Genomic DNA, 22687 nt, shown 5'->3' on the forward strand with positions numbered 1-22687 from the left:
CATTATGTATCCAAGCTCTCAGTTCATCACCTTTGTTCCTGATGCTTCTTGCATTGAAGTACACGCACTTTAGCCCTTCTACCTTACTAACTTTTCACCCTTTATTCTACTTTTCTTTCCTCAAAGCCTCTTTGTACGTTAGATCTGGCTTTACTCCATGCACTATACTTGCAGTTCTCACGTGACCTTTATTCTCCTCCACCTCACTATCTGCTCTAACACTCTGGTTCCTCTGCAAATCTAGTTTAAACCGCACCCCCCCCCCCCCAGAGCAGCACTAGCAAACCTTCCCACAAGGATGTTAGTCCCCCTCCAGTTCAGGTGCAACCTGTCCCGTCGGAACAGGTCCCACCTTCCCTGGAACAAGGCCCAATTGTCCAGAAACATGAAGCCCTCCCTCTTGCACCGACTCCTTAGCCACGTATTTAGCTGCATTATCTTCCTATTTCTAGCTTCACTGGCATGTGGCATGGGTAGCAATCCTGAGATTGCAACCCTGGAGGTCCTGTCCTTCAACTTTACACCTAACTCCCTAAACTCTCTTTGCAAGACCTCCTCCTTCTTCCTATCCACGCATTTGGTCCCTACATGGACCACGACAGCTGGCTGCTCACCCTCCTTCCTGAGAATACCGAGAACTCGATCTGAGATATCACGGACCCTGGCACCAGGGAGGCAACAGACCATCCGGGATTCTCGATCTCTCCCACAGAACCTCTTATCTGTCCCCCTAACTATCGAATCCCCTATCACTACTGCTCTCCTCTTTTCCCTCCTTCCTTTCTGAGCTGAGGGTCCAGTCTCGGTGCCAGAGACGCGACTGCTGCAACTTGTCCCTGGTAGGTCGTCCCCACCAATAGTATCCAAAACAGTATACTTATTGTTGATGGGAACAGCCACAGGGGTGCTCTGCTCTTTCTGTTTATTCCCCTTCCCTCTCCTGACAGTCACCCAGCTACCTGCCTCCTGACTTTTAGGGGTGACTATCTCACTGAAACTCCTGTCTATTTCTGCCTCTGCCTCACGAATGGTCCGAAGTTCATCCAGCTTCAGCTCCCAAACTCGGTCTGTCAGGAGCTGCAACTGGATGCACCTTTTACAGGTGTAGTCATCAGGGACAATTGTGCTCGCCTTGACTTCCCACATCCTGCAAACGGAGCACTCGACTACCCTAACTGCTGCCTCCATTACCTACTCCTAAGTTAATTAGAGTTATTAAAGTAACTTACCCAGCCTTACCTCACTGGGAGCAAGCTCGTCCTGAGCCTGTACTTGCCAAAGCCTCTCGAGCCAAAGCCTTCCTACTCTGTCTCCCACTACTCCATTGCCCGCTCCTACGATGCCCACTCTGTTAATCTGCTCACTTTTTAAACTCTCCTGCTGTCTCATAGGCCGACTTTCACGCGCTTGCACAGTGGTGCCCCATTCCAACTGCCGAAGAAATAACCGTCCCTTCTCAATCTGCTCGCTTTTTAAACTCTCCTGCTGTCTAACAGGCCGACTTTCACGCGCTTGCGCAGTCATGCCCCGTTCAAACTGCCGAAGGAAAAAAAAAACTGAGGCAAAATAACAGTTGAACATGGACTAGATGGACCAAGGTACTTGTGTCTCTGCTATTGTGCTCTGTGACTCTATGACGTGAGTTTGTAGGACAAGGTTGCTGGGGCTGTTTCTGTGATGTCTGCTTCCTGAAGTGAACACTGGTTTTCCTTCCGTAAATGGGTACTAAACTCAACAAATTCATGGATTTTAATCTTCTCTTTCAGAAATGAACAACGTGTGGTCTGTTCCTGAAGCAGAGCCAACTTCCAGTCACCATGGAGACAGTGTGCCAAGTCTACCCACGTCTGCCGTCCCAGGACACGAGTAACTACCGCCCCCAAAATGGAGGGTGAAGCTGCTGTTTGGGGTGTGGTGTGCAATTTGGCTCGGACTGGAGGGAGGCAAGAGGGGAGGGTATGGGCAATCCCAAGCCTTAAAGGGGATAGAATCGGGCCAGGTCAACCAATAATCAGTGCAATGCTGTGGCCTACACCTTCCTTCTTCCCCACTGGCATTGGGAAGTCCCTCTTTCTCCCCCTTGTTACTGGTTTCCATCGTCACCAGCGCTTTGAGAACAGTACTGTCTTTCAGCGTTGTGTGATGAAAGACTCACAGAATTATCTCACCCGGCATCGTCACAATGTCCTGCCGGGGCCAGGAAATTCCAATTGGGAAATAAGGAATATGCAGGTGTTTACCTGGTTTACCGTCCCACTAACATGGGTGACCCTCTGCTGCGCTCCTGCCCTGAGTAACCTCCCAGTCGGCCAGATGGCAACGTTACAAGCTATCGACTTCGGACACAGTGAACAAAATGTTCAACAAATGAATCTTCACTATAAAGTTTTATTTAATTAGGTTGCTTAACAAAGATTTTCTTCAATGCAGTGAAGAGCGTGAAACACAGTTTGGAAACTCTTTCCCAGATACTGGACTGTTCCAACCCGTAACAAGTCCTTTTGTGGGAAGCCAATGTGCAAAGTAAACGAGCTATCTAAAATAGAAGAGATCACGGGGAGGAGCAGTGGCGGCGGGGGGGGGGGGTGGCGTGGGGGTTTCACTGAACTCCCAAAGAGAAGATTTAAACTTCTTCGGGGTCGGCATCCCTTGAAGAGATTTTGCAGAAGAGCGGCAGATCATAAACACAAGAGATTCTGCAGGGGCAGCAAATCTTGAGTGATACACACAAAATGCTGAAGGAACTCAGCCAGTTCTGAAGAAGGGTGTTGGCCCAAGAAGTTGTCTGTTTACTTCCCTCCATAGATGCTGCCTGACTTGCTGAGTTCCTCAATCTTGCTTAAGATTTCCAGCATCTATAGAATTTCTTATGTTTATCAAAAGTAGAAAACTCCTGAGAATGTGAACTCTACAATCTGAGTGTAATGGTCATTGGATAGATGACACAGGTTCATCTTGTCAAAGCAAGCATGGGTTAATTTTGACACTGCTGGAGAATGACCAAGCTTTCACTGACTTACGACTGGAGGAAACGAAAGTGTTCGCAGGGAGAACGTGAAAACTCCACACACACAGAGACAACTCCCAAAATCAGTATCAAATCTAGACCCTTGAAGCTGGGAGGTGGCAACATTATTCACCGTGTTATCAAGACACTAATCACTGACTGGCATGGAACCGCGCCAGCCACTCAGCCTATCAATTTGGTGCTAGCCCTTTCAGTGCATCCACTCTCCTCACTGTGATCGCCTCAGCAATCCTGGGAACTAGCTTTGATCCTGTTCTGAATTGCTGGACAGTATTCCCTGTGAAATGGGATTTGTTTGTATATAATTTTGCACAAATGTAGGGTGAAGTATCTAACTCCTTCATTAATAGGGGAAAAGACGTACCAGCTCAGAAACTCCAGCAGCACACCACCTTCCCCAGGTAATGACCACAGCCTTTTCAACTATCTGTGATACACAAACAGAGGGTCTGGTGTTTTAGTGATTTTATTTAAGAATAAAAAAATAAAAAGTGTATTTTTGGGCAATTGTGTTGCTCCTGGAACAGTTAAAATTAGCGCTCAGTATTGTGACTGACCAAGTCATTGGAGACTCTGAAGCTGGTGGCATAAAAGGTCTTTATTCAACACAGCAAATCTTCTAGAGAGAATCTAGTTCTCCTCTCCCCCACGAGTTATAAGGAAAGGTTGAAAAGGTTAGCACTTTATTACTTAGAGCGTAGAAGAATGAGTGGAGATTTGATAGAGGTAAACAAAATTATGAGGGGTATAGATAAAGTCAATGCAATCTCAAAGTAAATTTAAAAAAAGCCCTGCCGTGGTCACTCCCGAGCCTGGCTGTGAAAGGAGGGTTGGATATGGGGTTAGTAATCCCATCCTGTAAAAACCCAGAACTTCAATAACACCAGCAGAAAGTCCAAAGACCTCATTCCTGGGAGAGGAAGGATCCTTGCCTAGAAGACACATGAAGTCGTGTGATGAAAGCCACAGGGCTGAACAAACTTCTATTGGCCCTGGCCCAGGACAGAAAACTCTGGCAAGCTGCTGTTGGCAGCTTATGCGCCAGTAGGGTTGATAGACTTAAGAAGACAACTTCAAGTAATGGGCAAAAACAAGACTCATTGCAAATTGTGGATGACACACACATGCAGGACTGAAGTTAATGTGCAGAGAAATATTTATTACACAGTGGAACATTAATTATACAGATATAAACCACAGACAGACCATTAGACACACAACTTCTCTAGCCCTGGATGGCAAATGGAAAGCAAACACCATCTTCAGCTCACAAACCCATGCACATGCATCCACACAAAGCTTTTATTCTTAAAAAATTATCACAATACATATCTTCATTATTAACATTATTTACAAATATTGCTCACATTCAGCGGCAGTCTAATGCAGTGGAAGAGAGTAGGTTTCTGAAGAGCTGCTTTGAACTGTGTGTGTTGGAGAAGGACAAGGGAGATACTAAATGATGCACAGTCCACACATCTTAGCTGGGTTGCATAACTATGCATCTCGAGTTACGGTAAATGTGTATATTGCACGTTTTGGGAATTGCCTCAAAGTGCACAAACCTTAATCAAGATTTTCTGCTCTTCAGCCTTCCGAGGTGCAACAGTGTCTCCCCAAAGTGGTTGCGTTCACAAACCCCACAGCTGTGGGTAACTGTGCATCATGCACGTGTTGAGAATCGCCCCAAAGTGCACAAACTTCAAACAAGGTCATCTACTCTTCAGCCTTCCAAAGTACTCAAGGAAACATTGCTGGAATGTTCCATAGATTACACCCAGCAAAAAGATATCACTCTCTTCCCCCCCCCCCACCCATGCACAATTTCTAGAGTCTACTACACAAACATTCCAATACACGATCCATCCTACGAACACGTACAAGTTCATGACCATCAGAGTCTGAAACCGAACACAGGCTGTGATCCATCTCCCCAAGGATGGCACCTTAATGGGAATCGATCTGATGAACAGCCACATTAGCAACAGAGAAAATTAGTCAGGGTATATTGTATTCTCCTTAGGTGATTTACCATCTGACATTTTCTTCTGGTTCAATACAAGGAGCCACCAGGTCAATAAAATCTTATTAACAGAAAGACACACAGCATTGCACATTTTGATAACTTCATTAAACAAAATGAGTGGAAGTATTTGCCTTTCCCTGCTCTCACCTGCTTCCTATTGAGGGACATGACTTTTCCCATGGATGTCATCCAGGGATCAGGGAAAGATTGGTGCAACTTGCTTAAGACTTCACAGCTAATAGATGGCTGTAATGTCACCAAGTACAGGGAACATCTTCCACATAATAGGAGAGGGATTCAGATTGATTTAGTCACTGTTTACTGTTAACTCCCCCACTCCACCTCCAATTCCTATCCCTTTTGCACTAAATCTGTATTTTCATTGCTTACTGGGTCAGGAGTGACTAAAACAATAATTCCACATTAAAATAATTTGTGCCGAAAAGTTTAGCGCAGCCTGCATGTGTTGAAGAATTAACACCACAAGACCTCCTGCTTCACTGGCAGTGGACCCTATTATCTGCTTGCACCAGGGGCGAGGTCTGCATATGGTGCAGTACCTCTTGGTTTAAGCTGTTGCCGCAATGATAATGTAGATAGAAGCAATTCTCGCGGTTACACCTCCAGATGGAGGGGGCACCCACCCCAAGCCTTTCCCTGCTTTCACCCATCCGGGATGGGGCAGATCCACAACATGGTCACCATATGGCCAGGGACGACTAAGACAATGGACACAAGCAGAACATCGGACACCGTCTCGTGGGTCATATCAGAACTCATCTCTTTGACCGATAACCCTGGCAATAAAGCCCCAAGATCCAAATGGGCTAGATTCCAGCTTGCTCCTGATCTTATAGGAATCCCTGGGGAGGTGGCACATCTAAAGATTCCTGTAGGTTCACAAGCAAACTGAAATCTGGCCCATCTTCCTGGATCATGGGGCTTTCATGCCAGTGTTGTCACTCCAAGAGATGAGTCCTGATCTTGACCCATTTAGGAGTTGAACTCGAACCCACAAGACAACATCCAACATTCTGTTGTGGCTGACTGACAGTAAAGCCCCGAAATCCAGGGAAGATGGACCGGATTACAGCATGCTTCTGAACCTGTAGGTATCTCTACAGAGGTGAATACAATAGGAACAATAAGGCAAAGAAAAAAACGGACCAAAACCCTTTCCAAGGACTCATCTGAAAATCATCCACACACAACTCTGGAATGACCTAGCACCAGGATTTTCATGAACAGAAATTTCATGGGAATTCCCAAGTGTGTCTGCACTCTGACCCGAAAACAAGTACTACTCCACAGTGAGTCGGTAATCTCAGGTCAGCTGGTTATCCTGAGGTATCGGTACGTTTGGGTTGGGATTACGACTCTGGGAGCCGGTCAACCTCACGGATAGTGTCTTGCTTTGGCGGGGTACATTGCCGACTGTCTGGCATTACAGGTCTTCTCACGCTGAATGGGGCATATTGACCGCAGGGGAGGAAGCTTGATGGTTTCAGAATCAGTTCTCCAATAGGAACAAAACCACCAACGCCTGGTAAGGACATGTCAAAGTGTGATATGTGAAAATGGAGCAAAAAATCTGGGAGAGTGCAGTTTGAAATTCAAGTATAAAGTTTTCAACGTGCATTTACAGGACAGCTTACCAGACTGGTTGACACCCTGTTCCACAGAACTGAACAAAACAAGAGAAAAAAATCTCATTACAGAACCTCAGGGACTACGTCATCTCCAACTAAAATCACATACAAATTGCCAACAATATGTTATACATAAATAAACAGAATATCTTCTAAACACACAGGGGCATCTTAAATGCACTGAAAGTAGAATGTCAAGGGGGCGACTGGTAAATTACATCAACGCAACAGGTTTTGTGGTTCAACTTTAATCCCTGGCTTCACCCAGTTGGAGAGGGCCATGGTTGGGTGGAAATCACATCTGTTCCTGCTCACCCCAAGGGAGAAAAGCACACCACATGGAATTATGGGTGTTAGAATCTGGACTTTGCTAATGACCAGTTCAAGACTTGAGCTTGGTGCCTGGAGAGAATGATTGGCCGTGAGCCAAGAGGCCAGGTAAGCACTCCCAGGTGTCATAGCAACCTCATCCGGTGGCGTGAAGCCATCTTCAATCAGTGATACTATAGTCTATTCTGATAAGAGATTCCCACTCCTAATTGGAACTGCAAATGTCTCTTGTCCTGGCCATTTATCCAGATCTGTTTGCCACCTAGATGTTACCTGGCTCAGCAATTTTCAGTCATCCAGTCCCTTACCCAGCTTAATGCATCCCTACCCTTTCCAGTGCAGTCTCTCCCCCTCCCCGCCTCATAGGCGAGAATGAATGGGCCACAACTGAATGTTGACCAGAGTTGAGAGTGTGAAATGCCAGCCCACAGCACAGAATGCGTTAGCTCTGAAGTCAAACCTGGCGAGACTCTGGAAATTCCCTACTGGTCAGTCAGCCTCTGCGGAAAAGGAAAAATGAATGGATAGTGATTTAAGGAGCAGTTCTTCCACAGCTCAGGATGTTTCAGCAGTGGGATTCTTGGCATGGTATCCATTCAAGGGACGGGGCTGACAGGCTCAGTTTTGTGAATAAATTACAAGACAAAAATAATTGTAAGGACAAGATCTGTCAGTTTTAAAGGCTTTGAAGGAAGTGGGGATATTAAAGAAAGGAAATGAGTGGAAACAGTGTCAAAAGAACTCCAAACTTCAAATCTGGTGGTTTTATTTTGAAATGTCTCCAAGGTGAGAGACCAAGACCGTGATTAGTATAGGAATAACGTCCATGCCAGAGGGTAAGACAGCAATACCCTGTGGCTGGTTTTGACAGACCATTACCCATGACAGTCACCATGCCCAGGTAAGCATCGACAGGATGGAATCAAGTTGCTTTTGATCCATCCTGCCAAAATCCAGATATTCCAATGGGAAAAAAAGTATGCATTTCAGTACTCCGCGTATGAGGTGGGACGACAAAACAAACACTCTGGGATTTAGAGGAGAAATGGTAAACAAAAAAAAAGTTTACAAGAAGAAAACATTTTGCAAACTTTTTTTTTTACACGAGTCAGAATAAAACAAATTCATACTTGTAAACAGAAGCAGAACTATTCATCAGCTGCTTTTACTGTAGGCAGTGCAAGTCCCAAGGCCCAGAAAAGTTGGACCTGATACATCTGCTGAGGTGAGAGTTTTAGCCATGTGACCATGAGACATGATGCCCACAGAAACACCACCCTCACAAACACTATATTTCTGTGGAAGAGAATGGGATTTAAAATAACACTTGGGTGTGATCAAAAGTGCACTGAGGAATATGCAAAAAGCCTATCATTGTAGGCCCAGAGTTTCTTTTTGGAATGGCTGCTCATGAATCCCGATTTTCCTTTTTTTTTGGCTTATTGTCTGTGTGAGGGATTTGAAAGATACTTCCTCTTGCTCACACACACATGCACATTATAGAGAGTCATCCTCGCTTGAGGGAGAGTTCGAGCTGCTATCAGAAGAGCTAGGCAGAGGACTTTTCCTCATACTCCAGACCTGGGTCGAGAACGTCTTTCTCCAGCTGCAAGGATTGCCCATGGGCCTCAGCATCTGCATCACCTGGCAAGCCCAGAGCCAGTGGTCACCACAGGTTCATTTACTGATCTTCGTGCTGCGCTCCTTGTTCATGGAGGTCAACATCTGGCTAATGTAGGAAGTCAGGAGGTCGTCCATTTTATATCCCTGTGTTGAGAAAGCAGAGCGCTATCAGTTCCTCAGAAAAGACAACTTCGAACCTCAAGCAGATCGGTCACCTTCAAACTCATAAAATTCTTCCTCCTCTCCTACCAGCATTGGGACAGATCAGCCAATATCACTCGGGGTCAACCTCTGCTTGATAACATTCCTATAAAGATCTTACTCATGGAACATGGACGAGTACAGGGCCTTCTGCCCACAATGTTGTGCTGACCTTTCAATCTAAGGTCAATCTTCCCTCACAGTGCTCTATATTTCTATCATCCATGTGCCTATCTACAACTCTCTTAAATATCCCTGATGTACCCACCACGACCCCTGGCAGGGCATTTTATGTACCCACTATTCTCTGTATAAATAAAATACCTCTTACATTTCCTCTATACTTTCCTCCAATCACCTTAAAATTCCCACCTAGTTTCATTGAATACTGTTCAAAAGATGTAGATTTTTATTTTAATTGAAGCTTTGATTTCCCAATGAGCCTTTACCTCAGCAATGCACAGAACAGGGCAACAGGGGCTTCCCATCACTCCTAGGTGATTAAACTGTCACGAGCCTTGTGGCCTATCAGGCCGGTGCTTATGCCGGTTTCCGTGGCGCGAAGCGACTGAGAGTACAAGACTCCCCCCTCCCCCCCGATAGGACACCAGTCTATCGCAAGGTTAACCCCCAGCATTTTTGCCAGTACCCATTCTCAGTTGGGTAGACCGGAGCATTGTGTGGTTAAGTGCCTTGCTCAAGGACACACACACGCTGCCTCGGCCAAGGCTCGAACCCACGACCTTCAGATCGCTAGTCCAATGCCCTAACCACTTGGCCACGCGCCACACAATCTCTTAAGTGAGAAGAGCACTTAACATTTTTTTGTCCCGGTACTTGATTATGTTGCAAAAGGCAGTTTAGAGACAGATGCATCAGCCCCACCCCTGCACCCAAAAAATATCCTGGTAGCTAAGAAAGTGCAAGCTTTATCTGAAGACCATGACTTAAGAAGGAGTGGACTATGTATGCAGACAGATAGATGACAGAGGGGAGCCCGAGAATCATGGACTAGGCCTCAAGCCGCAAGCTTGCCTGTTGCAGCAGGCCAGAAGAACAGCTGCTGGAGGCAGTGTGGCATGGTACCCATGCTGGTTTGGGGGTTGACCCCTTCCACCAGTGCTGCATTTCAGTGTTCACTCGGTGGAAGACAAGCTGGATTGAATGCGTGCGTAACATTCATCTGTGGACCGCTGGGAACTGCTTACTCTTGCCAATAACACTCATGCACCATCAATTTCCAGGACATATCACTCAGGGACTTGGGATACATACATACCTCCATGCTTCTGCAACTCTGGTAAATGGGATTAATACAGATAGGCCCTTGGCCAGCGTGGGAGAGAGGACTAGAATACAAGAGCAAGGAGGTAATGCTGAGGATTCATAATGCATTGGTTAGATGACTCAGAGTATTGTGAGCAGTTTTGGGTCTTTCATTGAAGAAATGATGTGCTGCCATTGGAGAGAGTTCTGATGAGGATCCTGAGAAAGGGTTAACGTACGAGGAGTGTTTGATGGCTTTGGGCCTGTACTCGCTAGAGTTTAGAAGAATGGGGTGGGGAGGGGGAATCTCACTGAAACCAACTGAATATTGAAAGGGCTAGATGGCGTGTACATAAATAGAACGCTTCCTATGACAGGGGAGTCCAAGGCCAGAAGGCACAACCTCAGAATAGAAGGACGCCCCTTTAGAACAGAGATGAGGAGAAATTTCTTCAGCCAGAGGGTGGTGAATCTGTGGAATTCATTGACACAGACCACTGTGGAGGCCAAGTCATTGAATATATTTAAAGTGGAGGTCAATAGGTTCTAGTGTGTCAAAGGTTAATGAGAAAGCGGGAGAATGAGGTTGAGAAGGATAACATGTCGCAGTACGACAAGGCTTTAATAAGAGGTTCGGTCAATCTTACCAGAGACGTTTCACACAGGAGCTTGCTGCCCCTCACCAGGTTACCAATGGTGATGTGGAAGTAGGTGTTACCGCTGCTCCAGTTGGATATCTTGGTGAACGGATGGGTGGTGAGAATGTCCTTGAAAGGCAGATGCGAGGAAAGGAATTTTACATCACAACAAAAAGGCATCACAAGACCAAATTCAACCCCATATAACACAGACAGGGTGCTGGAGGAACTTGGCCGGCCAGGCAGCACCTATGGAATGGGATAAACAGTCGACGTTTTGGGCCGAGGCTTTTCATCAGGACTGGAAAGGAAGGGGGAAGAATCCAGAACGTGGGGGAGGGGAGAAGTACGAGCTTGCAGGTGGTAGTTGAAGCCAGGTGGGGCAGGGGAGTGGGGGGGGGGTGGGAAATGAAGTGAGAAGCTGGCAGGTGACAGGTGGAAGAGGTAAATGTCTGAAGAAGGAATCTGATAGGCGAGAATGTACCATGGGGGAAAGACCATAAGAGATAGGAGCAGAATTTGGCCATTCTGTCTGTCGAGTGTTCCGCCAGTGGGAAGGAGGGAAAGCACTAGAGGGAGGCTGTAGGCAGGTGAGGAGGAGAGAAAAGGTGAGAAGCGGACCAGGGTGGGATATAAAAGAACCGGGGGTGGGGTGGGTGGAGAATTTGCCAGATGCCAGAGAAATCGATGTTCATAACATCAGGCTGAAGGTTACCCAGATGGAATACAAGGTGTTGCTCCTCCATCTTGGGAGTATCCTCATCGCGGCAGTAGGGGAGGCCGTGGACAGACATGTAGGAGCGGAAATGAGGAAGTAGAATCAAAACGGTTGGCTACAGCAAAATCCTGCCTGGTGTGGATGGTGCAAGTATGCCACAACCCCTTCGAGGGGAAGGGAGTGCAGAAACAGGTCTCCTTATTTGAGGAAGGATAGTCTAGCATTGGCTGTTAAAACTAAGACGGGAAGGATCAAGGGTGAAGGATCAACTTTATTCACCATATACATTTACACGTATTCGGAATTTGCCGTGGTGTGCTGGCATGACATGCAACCAGGAAACAACAACATTCAACAGTTATATACAATAAAGAACGATAAGAATAAGGTAGCGATTAAAGTACGGACACAGAATACATTTGCTTCCTGTTGCTGGTGTATAAGACACAAGACACCCAAAACCTCTGACATCAATACCATCCAGGAATGAAATGGTTAACACTTGATAGCTCTGGACCTGTAGTCACTGTAGGTTCGAAGATTGAGGAGCCGATATTATTGGAACCTATTAAATAATGAAAGCCCTAGACAGAGAGGATGTTTCCTATAATGGGGGAAGCCTAGGACCACAGGGGGCAGACTCAAAATAGGAGGATGCCCATTTAGAACAGAGATGAGGAGGAATTCTTTTAGCTGGAAGGTGATGAATCTATGGAATTCAATACCACAGAGGGCTGTGGAGGCCAAGTCATTGGGTGCATTTAAAGCCGAGGTTTTTGATTAGTTAGGTCGTCAAACGTTACGGGAAGGTGGTGGGAGAATGGGGCTGAGAGGGATCATAAATCAGCCATTCACTTATTGGCAGAACAGACATGATGGGCCAAATGGCCTTATGCTGCTCCTAGGCTTTATTGTCAACCCAGCCAGAGGAATGGAAATTGAAATCACAAGTCACCTTGGTCTTTGGATCAATGAGGCTCACTCCATGCTTGTTGATGACGATGAGAAGGATCTCTGGGTAGTTTGGTTCAGTAGTTTGCTACAACAGAAGATCAGAGAGAAGGTTTCAAAATGGAGGGTGAAGGCAAGAGGATAAGGACGGAGCTGAGACAGCAATTGAGCAAAACAAACACGTCACCAAGGACCTCCAGGCTCAGGATAGAGAGAGGTTTGAGGCACCACGATAGCGTAGCAGTTAGAACGACGCTATTACAACTCGGAGTCAGAGATCTGAGTTCAGTTCCAGCATCCCCTGTGAGCAAACCTGTCTGTTCTTTCTGTGAACTATTTGGATTTCCTGTGGGTGCTCTGGTTTCCTCCCACAGTCCAAAGTAGTACTGGTCAGTAACTGCAAATTGTCCTTGTCCTGTGATTAGGCCAGGGTCAAGTCGGTGGGTTGCCGGGCAACCGCAGCTCAGTGGGCTAGAAGGGCCTGTTCCACACTGTACCCTTAAATAAAATAAAGAGGGCAAGGGCGGAGCTTAAAGAGCAAACGAGCGACACATGCACACAACAACTCTCCCTTGTTGTGCCGCAATGAGACGGTCTCTCTCCCCCCCCCCGTTTGTGACATTTACTGGGAGTGTTGTATATGAAGGGGCTGAAGCATGGTTGAGGATCCCTATCACCATTCCACAATCTCTCTGACCCACTACCATCAGGAAGGAGGTCCAGGAGCATCAGGACTAGGACTGCCAGAGTGGGTTACAGCTTCTTCCCTCAGGCTGGGAGATATCAATACCCTGACACCACTGATGGCTCATCACTAGACAGTGAGCTGTTTACCTGTGCTGCACACCGCATACATTCTGAATTATATTTTGTTTTACCTATTTGTGGTAATACTTTGTTTTGTGTGTGTGTGTTTTGTGGGTGCACCATGGTTCAGAGGAACTTCGTTTCATTTGGTGGTATATCTGTACAATCAGATGACAGTAAACTTCAACCTGAAGGACCTCCAGGTTCAAGATAAAGAGGGAGATAAGCTTTTTTTTTTACAAAGCCCTCAACGCAACCTATATTTCAGCATTAAACAGGCAGTAAAGTATTGCCATAACTGGATTAATTCCAATGCTATAAAGGGAATCATCTCATGTACATCAAACCATGCAGTGAAATGTATAGCAACACACATAAAAGTTGCTGGTGAATGCAGCAGGCCAGGCAGCATCTCTAGGAAGAGGTACAGTCGACGTTTTGGGCCGAGACCCTTCGTCAGGACTAACTGAAAGAAGAGCTAGTAAGAGATTTGAAAGTGGGAGGGGGAGGGGGAGATCCAAAATGATAGGAGAAGACAGGAGGGGGAGGGATGAAGCCAAGAGCTGGACAGGTGATTGGCAAAAGGGATATGAGAGGATCATGGGACAGGAGGCCCAGGGAGAAGGAAAAGGGGAGGGGGGAAAGCCCAGAGGATGGGCAAGGGGTATAGTCAGAGGGACAGAGGGAGAAAAAGGAGAGAGAGAAAAAGAATGTAAATAAATAAATAAATAAATAACAGAAGGGGTATGAGGGGGAGGTGGGGCATTAGCGGAAGTTAGAGAAGTCAATGTTCATGCCATCAGGTTGGAGGCTACCCAGACGGAATATAAGGTGTTGTTCCTCCAACCTGAGTGTGGCTTCATCTTTACAGTAGAGGAGGCCGTGGATAGACATGTCAGAATGGGAATGGGATATGGAATTAAAATGTGTGGCCACTGGGAGATCCTGCTTTCTCTGGCAGACAGAGTGTAGGTGTTCAGCGAAACCTTGAAATTCCAGCATCTGCAGATTTCCTCGCGTTTGAGTGAAATGTACAGTTTGTGTCAACGATCAAAACAATCTGATTATGTGCTGGGGAAAAGCTCACAAGTGTCACCACGGTTCCCGCAGCAACTTAGTATGCCCACAACTTACTAACCCTAACTTTACATCGTTGGAATGTAGGAGGAAACCGGAGCACCCGGAAAAAACCCACACGGTCACAGGGAGAATGTACAACCTCCTTAGGGACTGCAGTGGGAATTGAACCCCAATTGGTATTCACTGGCGCTGTAAAGCATTAAGCCAAGCACCGCGTTACTGTGTCACCCGAATATGTGCTTAAATTAACATTCCAATTTTTTTCCTTTGTTTCTATAATGGAGCATTTCAGCTCAGTGACGCTGTTTGTGACTCCATGAAACTGAAGTGTAATTAAATAATAAACATCACTCACCTTGACTTCAAAAAAGGCCGATCCAAATGTAGGCCATCTGTAGATCAGCTTCAGAAACAACAGCTTGGCCTCCTCCCTCGATTTTCCTGCTTGCTTGTTATAGAAAGCCACAATGGACTACAACAGAGATGAATACAATTAGCCAAACGTGTCATTCACAGTATTAGAGCTAAAAGGTCTACCACATATCATTTAATTTTCCAATTAAAGTTTTCTTTTGTAAAGGCATAGAGTACACCACCACAGACACAGGAGTGAAGTGGATAATGCCACTCACCCCAACACTGAACCAATTCCACAACCTGTGGACTCACTTTCAAGGGCTATATAACTCCCAATATTTATTTATTATTTTGGTGGGTTTTTTTTGTATTTGCTCAATTTGTTGTCTTTTGCCCATTGGTTGCTCGTCCATCTTTCTTTGTGTGCAGTGTTTCATTGATTCTGTTCTGTTTGTATTTACTGAGTAGTGTATGATGGCATACATGTACTTTGATAATAAAATTTACTTTGAACCTCAGCCCACCTCGTTCCTGCCGAATTGTTATTCTGCCTAGTCCTATCTACCCACAGCTGGACCACAAATTTCCACACCCCTTCCATCCAAGTACTTATCAAAGTTTCTCTTCAATGTTGAAATTGACCCCACGTCCACTGGCACCTCGTTGCACCTGCTTTTTCCTCTTAAACATTTCACTTTTAACCTACGACCTCTACTTCTAGTCTCACCCAAGCTCAGTGGAAAAAGCCTGCATGTATTTACCCCATTTATACACCTCATCATTTTGAGTACCTCAATCAAATCTCCCCTTGTTTTTGTACACTCCACGGAATAAAGTCCTAACCTATTCAACCTTTCCCTATAACTCAGGTCTGTAACTTTTGTCTGTTCTCATTTGTTGTCCATCCAGATATAACCCGGATTCCGGACTTTAGTCTAATACATGGTAGCTGATAAGAGCAGGGGACAAGACAGGAATCAAGGTCCAAACACATGACCGTTGGAACTCAATAGTAATTTTATTTATTGTTTAGAGATACAGTGCAAATCAGGCCTTTCCAGCCTTACAGACAGCATCTCATTGATTAACCCTCGCCTAATCACAGGACAATTTACAATGACCAATTAACCAACTAACCTGAATGTCTTTGGACTGTGGGAGGAAACTGAAGCCCCTGGAGGAAACCCACCTGGACATGTGAAGGAATGTACAAACTTACTTACAGAGGATGCTGGAAATGAACTTTGAACTCTGACACCCTGAGCTATAATGAAGCCTCATGGGATGGTACTGAGAGATTCACCATGATATTGCCCCGCAAAGGTTCAGTCATGGGGAGAGACTAGGCCTATTTTCTCCGGAGCAGTGGTGGTTAAGAAGGGAAATGACCGAGGTATGTAAAATTACAATGTTATAGATTGGTAGACAGCAGAAAACCTTTCTCCATTTGAAAAGTAGGTAAAAGTGTTTGATATTCCAACCCGAGTGTGGCCTCATCATGGCAACAGATGTTTAATAGATTCAATAGACAATAGGTGCAGGAGTAGGCCATCCGGCTCTTCGAACCATCACCACCATTCACTGTGATCATGGCTGATCATCCACTATCAGTATCCAGTTCCTGCCTTATCCCCATAATCTTTGATTCCGCTGTCTTTAAGAGCTCTATCCATCTCTTTCTTGAAAGCATCCAGAGACTTGGCCTCCACAGCCTTCTGGGGCAGAGCATTCCATATATCCACCACTCTCTGGGTGAAAAAGTTTTTCCTCAACTCTGTTCTAAATGGCCTACCCCTTATTCTTAAACTGTGGCCTCTGGTTCTGGACTCACCCATCAGCGGGAACTTGCTTCCTGCCTCCAGCGTGTCCAATCCCTTAATAATCTTATATGTTTCAATAAGATCCCCTTTCAGCCTTCTAAATTCCAGAGTATACAAGCCCAGTCGCTCCAATCTTTCAACATATGACAGTCCCGCCATCCCGGGAATTAACCCTGTGAACCTACGCTGCACTCCCTCAATAGCAAGAATGTCCTTCCTCAAATTTGGAGACAAAAACCGTACACAGTATTCCAGGTGTGGTCTCACCAGGGCCATGTACAGCTGCAGAAGGACCTCTCTGCTCTTATACTCAATTCCCCTTGTTATGAAGGCCAGCATGCCATTAGCTTTCTTCACTGCCTGCTGTACTTGCATGCTTGCTTTCAGTGACTGATGTACAAGAATACCTAGATCTCGTTGTGCTTCCCCTTTTCCTAACTTGACTCCATTTAGGTAATAATCTGCCTTCCTGTTCTTACCACCAAAGTGGATAACCTCACATTTATCCACATTAAACTGTATCTGCCATGCATCTGCCCACTCATCCAGCCTGTCCAAGTCACCCTGCGTTCTCATAACATCCTCCTCACATTTCACACTGCCACCCAGCTTTGTGTCATCGGCAAATTTGCTAATGTTACTTTTAATTCCCTCATCTAAATCATTAATATATATTGTGAACAGCTGCGGTCCCAGCACCGAACCCTGCGGTACCCCACTGGTCACTGCCTGCCACTCTGAAAGGAACCCGTTAATTGCTACTCTTTGTTTTCTGTCAGCCAGCCAATTTTCAATCCATGTCAGTACTCTTCCCCCAATACCATGTGCCCTAATTTTGCCCACTAATCTCCTATGTGGGACTTTATCAAAGGCTTTCTGAAAGTCCAGGTACACTACATCCACTGGCTCTCCCTTGTCCATTTTCATAGTTACATCCTCAAAAAATTCCAGAAGATTAGTCAAGCACGATTTCCCCTTCGTAAATCCATGCTGACTCGGACCGATCCTGTTACCGCTATCCAGATGTGTCGTAATTTCAACTTTTATAATTGACTCCAGCATCTTTCCCACCACTGACGTCAGGCTAACCCGGCCTATAATTCCCTGTTTTCTCTCTTCCTCCCTTCCTGAGGAGAGGGACAACATTAGCCACCCTCCAATCCACAGGAACTGATCCTGAATCTATAGAACATGGAAAAATGATTACCAATGCATCCACGATTTCTTAAGCCACCTCCTTAAATACCCTGGGACGCAGGCCATCAGGTCCTGGGGACTTATCAGCTTTCAGACCCAACAGTCTATCCAACACTATTTCCTGCCTAATATAAATTTCCTTCAGTTCATCCATTACCCTAGGTTCTTTGGCCACTATTATCTCTGGGAGATTGTTTGTGTCTTCCCTCGTGAAAACAGATCCAAAGTACCTATTCAACTTGTCTGCCATTTCCTTGTTCCCCAGAATAAATTCCTTCTTCTTCAGTCCTTTTTCTATTTCCACCTGTCACCTTCCAGTTTCTCACTTCACCCTCACACATCAACCTTCCCCCTCACCTGGTCTCACCCATCACCTGCCAGCTTGTATTCCTTCCCTCTTCCTCACCCCCGATTTTATTTTGGCTTCTGCCCCCTTTCTTTTAGTCCTGATGTAAGTGGCTACACAGGTTGAAAAGGTGGTTAAGAAGGCACGTGGCATCTTGGCTTTATTAGCCAAGACATTGGGTTGAAAGTCAGGAAGTTATGTTGCAGCTTTATAAAACTTGAGTTAGGCTGCATCTGGAGTATTGGGTACAGTTCTGGTCACCCCATTATAGGAAGGGTGTCGGGGCTTTGGAGAGGGTGCAGAAGAGGTTACAAGGATTAAAGGGCATGAGAGGTTGGACAAACTTGGGCTGTTTTCTTTGGAGCAGTGGGGGCTAGTCATAGTCATACTTTATTGATCCCGGGGGAAATTGGTTTTCGTTACTGTTGCACCATAAATAATAAATAGTAATAGAACCATAAATTGTTAAATAGTAATATGTAAATTATGCCAGGAAATTATGAAATAAGTCCAGGACCAGCCTATTGGCTCAGGGTGTTTGACCCTCCAAGGGAGGAGTTGTAACGTTTGATGGCCACAGGCAGGAATGACTTCCTATGATGCTCTGTGTTGCATCTGGGTGGAATGAGTCTCTGGCTGAATGTACTCCTGTGCCCACCCAGTACATTATGTAGTGGATGGGAGACATTGTCCAAGATGGCAGGCAACTTAGACAGCATCCTCTTTTCAGACACCACCGTCAGAGAGTCCAGTTCCATCCCCACAACATCACCTAAAGGGGCTAAAGGGAGATCTAATGGAAGTTTATAAATGATGCACTATTACTCCAAAAGACTGGAAGTAGAGTAAATACCGAAAGGCTTTTATTAACAGTAAAATGGGTCTCGTCCCTGCTGAGTATCTGCCCTGGACTGAGAGGAGGAGCAGTGGCCCAATCGCCTTTATTCAGGGGTCTGTGGGAGGAGCCATAGGGGCAGTCAGCAGAGGGGCACATCCAGACAGGTAACCCAGTTACAACATATATATATATATATATATGGTTTACCACAATAAGATTATGAGGGACATAGATAGAGGAGCCAGACAGTATCTTTTTTCCAAGGGTTATATGTCTAATGCCAGAGGGCATGCATTTAAGGTAAGCAGGGGGAATTTTAAAGGAGATAGGAGGGGCAAGTTTATTTTTTATTTATATTTATTTACAGAGTGGTGGTGGTGGTAGACGCTGATACATTAGGGATTTTTAGGAGATATTTAGATAGGCACATGAATGTGAGGAAAATGGAAGGACCAGGACATTGCTTAGGCAGAAGAGTTTAACTTAGTTGGCCATTTGATTACTAAGTTAGGTTTGGCACAACATTGTGGGTTGGAGGGCCAGTTCCTACAATGTTCAGAGAGACTTGGCCCAAAACATGACAGTTTATTCCCCTCATAGGTGTTGAGTTTCTCCAGCATTGTGTGCATGTGTGACTCAAGATTCCAGCATCTGCAGAATCTCTTGTGCTTGAAAAAAAGAGAAAGGCAGCATATAAATGCAGGAAATCATAAACACAGTACCACATAAAACTCAGGCAGCATCTGTGGTGGGGAAGAAACAGTCAAAGTTTCAGGCTGAGACCCTTCATCAGGACTTGATATAAATGCAGACATGGATTCACCCTTCTGGACAGCCCAGCTGTATCAGATTGAATGCAGTCCACTGTGCACCCCCCACCCCTAAGTAGCTGGGCTGGAGTCTTTCCTATGCCCGCTGAATGGAAAGGGAAAATTGAGGGAAAGACTCACCCGTTTCCAGTCATCCGGCGAGAGTTGCCGTATCACATCCTGTGGCACCAGCTCCTTTAGCATTTTGGGAATGCTTGGGAATTGTGATTTGTCATCTTCAAACTTCACCTGGTAAATGAGTGCCGCCAACTGCAGTACCTCATCGCGGGAACACTTGTGGTAGCCTCGCAGATATTTCGGTAGCTCCTGCAGAGAAGACAGGAATGCAAGTTTATGCTTTGTTGACGGTACCGTCACTGGACTCACTAACCAATTACATCTTTCCTTTTCAGTCACCTTATTGAGCTCACACCAGGAGAGGGTCACCAGGATGCTGCCTGGTTGCGAGGTGAAGAGTCCTTGGGAGAGAGTCTACAGATTGTGAGAACAATTCAGTGATGGGCCAAGTGAAGTTATCCCCTTTGGTTCAAGAGCCTGATGGTTGAGGAGTAACAACTGTACCTGAACCTGGTGGTGTGAGTCCTGAGGCTCTTGTATCTTCTTCCTGATGGCAGCAGTGAGAAAAGAGCACGACCTGAGTGTAGGGGGTTCCTGACGATGGATGCTACTTTCCTGTGATAGCGCTCCATGTAAATGTGCTCAACGGTGGGAAGGGCTTTACCCGTGATGGACTGGGTCATACCCACTACCTTTTGTAGGATTTTCCATTCAAGGGCATTGGTGTTTCCATACCAGGCAGTGAAGCAGCCAGTCAATATACCCTCCACTATATCCATAGAAGTTTGCCAAAGTTTTAGATGTCATTCCAAATCTTGGTAATCTTCTGAAGATTTTGAGGCACTGCCGTGATTTCTTCATAATTGCACTTGGGTCCAGGACAGGTCCTCTGAAATGATACCACCAAGGAAATTAAAGTTGCTGACCTTCTCGACCTCCGATTCCACCGATGAGGACTGGTTTGCAGACGTCTGGTTTCCTTCTCCTGAAGTCAATAATCACCTTTGTCTTGCTGACACGGAGTGAGAGGTTGCTCTGGCACCACTCAGCCAGATTTTCAATTTCCCTCCTACATGCTGATTTGTCACCACCTTTGATTCAGCCAGAGAAAGTGGTGTTGTCAGCAAATTTAAGGAAGGCATTGGAGCTGTGCTTAATGCCACAGTCATGAGTGTAAAGTGAGTAGAGCGGGGGGGCTAAGCACACAGCCTCGTGGTGCACCTGTGTTGATGGAGATTGTGGAGAAGATTTTTTGCCAATTCGAATTGACTGGGGTCTGCAAGTGAGGAAATTGAGAATCCAATTGCAAAAGGATGTGTTGGGAAAGGCAGAATATAAAATGGAATTGAATTGACTTTATTTCTTACATCCTTCACATACATGTGGAGTAAAAATCTTTACGTTACGTCTGTCTAAGTGTGCAAAGTGCAATCATTTAATTTATAATGAACATAGAAATACACTCAAATCAGCATGAGTTAATCGGTCTGTGTGTGGGCACGCGGCCAAGTGGTTAAGGTATTGGACTAGCTACCTGAAGGTCGTGAGTTCGAGCCCCAGCCGAGGGAACGTGTTGTGTCCTTGAGCAAGGCACTTAACCACACATTGCTCTGCGACGACACTGGTGCCAAGCTGTATGGGTCCTAATGCCCTTCCCTTGGACAACATTGGTGTCGTGGAGAGGGGAGACTTGCAGCATGGGCAACTGCTGGTCTTCCATACATCCTTGCCCAGGCCTGCGCCCTGGAGAGTGAAGACTTTCCAGGCGCAGATCCATGGTCTCGCAAGACTAACGGATGCCTTTTTAATCAGTCTGATGGCCTGGTGGAAGAAGCTGTCCTGGAGCCTGGTGGTCCTGGCTTTTATGTTGCGGTACCATTTCCCGGATGGTAGCAGCTGGAATAGATTGTGGTTGGGGTGACTTGGGTCCCCAATGATCCTTTGAGCCCTTTTTTCACACCTGTATTTGTAAATGTTCTGAGTCATGGGAAGTTCACAACTACAGATGCGCTGGGCTGTCCGCACCACTCTCTGCAGAGTCCTGCGATTGAGGGAAGTACAGTTCCCATACCAGGCAGTGATGCAGCCAGTCAGGATGCTCTCAATTGTGCCCTTGTAGAAAGTTCTTAGGATCTGGGGGCCCATACCAAACTTCCTCAACCGTCTGAGGTGAAAGAGGCGCTGTTGTTCCTTTTTCACCACACAGCTGGTGTGCACAGACCCCGTGAGGTCCTTGGTGATGTGGATGCCGAGGAACTTGAAGCTGTTCACTCTCTCAACCCCAGATCCATTGATGTCAATAGGGGTTAGCCCGTCTCCATTCCTCCTGTAATCCACAACCAGCTCTTTTATTTTTGCAACATTGGGGGAAGAGGTGGTTTTCCTGACACCACTGTGTCAGAGAGATGACTTATTTTGGAGGTATCTGCAATAATATGTGAATATTGCAGATATCAATTCAATCAAAATCAGGTTTGTTATCACCAACATCATTATGTGCTGTGTCATATAATGTGGGCGATCATGATTTTTCCATGACCATGATTGTTCTCGGCTATTTATTTATTTATTTACTTACTTACAGAAGTGGTTTGCCATTGCCTTCTTCTGGGCAGTGCCTTTACAAGACGGGTGACCCCAGCCATTATCAATACTCTTCAGAGATTGTCTGCCTGGTGTCAGTGGTCGCATAACCAGGATTTGCAATACGTATCAGTTGCTCATACGACCATCCAACACCCGCTCTCATGCATTATGTGAACCTGATTGGGGGATAAACAGATGCTCCCTTTTGTCCGAGGGTGACCTGTAGGCTAGCGGAGGGAAGGAGTGCCTTACACCTCCTTTGGTAAAGATGTATCTTCACACTGCCAACTTATCACTGACTTATGTTGTGAAATTTGTTGTTTTGCAGCAGCACAGTAC

General features: G+C 45.8%; 2 protein-coding genes across 4 annotated transcripts in view; one reads left to right on the forward strand and one right to left on the reverse strand.

The window, feature by feature from the left end:
• Nucleotides 1–3561, forward strand: part of gdpd4a (glycerophosphodiester phosphodiesterase domain containing 4a) — a 99673-nt gene extending 96112 nt beyond the window's left edge. The window contains exon 16 of the mRNA XM_063054642.1: nucleotides 1767–3561. Within this exon, the coding sequence (XP_062910712.1) occupies nucleotides 1767–1870 (104 nt within the window). The 3' untranslated portion in view covers nucleotides 1871–3561. The remainder of the gene's footprint in view (nucleotides 1–1766) is intronic.
• Nucleotides 3562–3739: 178 nt separating this feature from the next.
• Nucleotides 3740–22687, reverse strand: part of myo7aa (myosin VIIAa) — a 286417-nt gene continuing 267469 nt past the window's right edge. For all 3 annotated transcript variants that reach the window (XM_063054640.1, XM_063054639.1, XM_063054638.1), the window contains 5 exons: nucleotides 19826–20011; nucleotides 14673–14789; nucleotides 12435–12518; nucleotides 10771–10890; nucleotides 3740–8800 (listed from right to left, as the gene is read on the reverse strand). In XM_063054640.1, coding sequence (XP_062910710.1) covers nucleotides 8711–8800; nucleotides 10771–10890; nucleotides 12435–12518; nucleotides 14673–14789; nucleotides 19826–20011 — 597 coding nt within the window. In that variant the 3' untranslated portion in view covers nucleotides 3740–8710. The remainder of the gene's footprint in view (nucleotides 8801–10770; nucleotides 10891–12434; nucleotides 12519–14672; nucleotides 14790–19825; nucleotides 20012–22687) is intronic.

Source organism: Mobula hypostoma, chromosome 7 (genome assembly GCF_963921235.1).
Source record: "Mobula hypostoma chromosome 7, sMobHyp1.1, whole genome shotgun sequence".
NCBI classification, from domain to species: Eukaryota; Metazoa; Chordata; class Chondrichthyes; order Myliobatiformes; family Myliobatidae; genus Mobula; species Mobula hypostoma.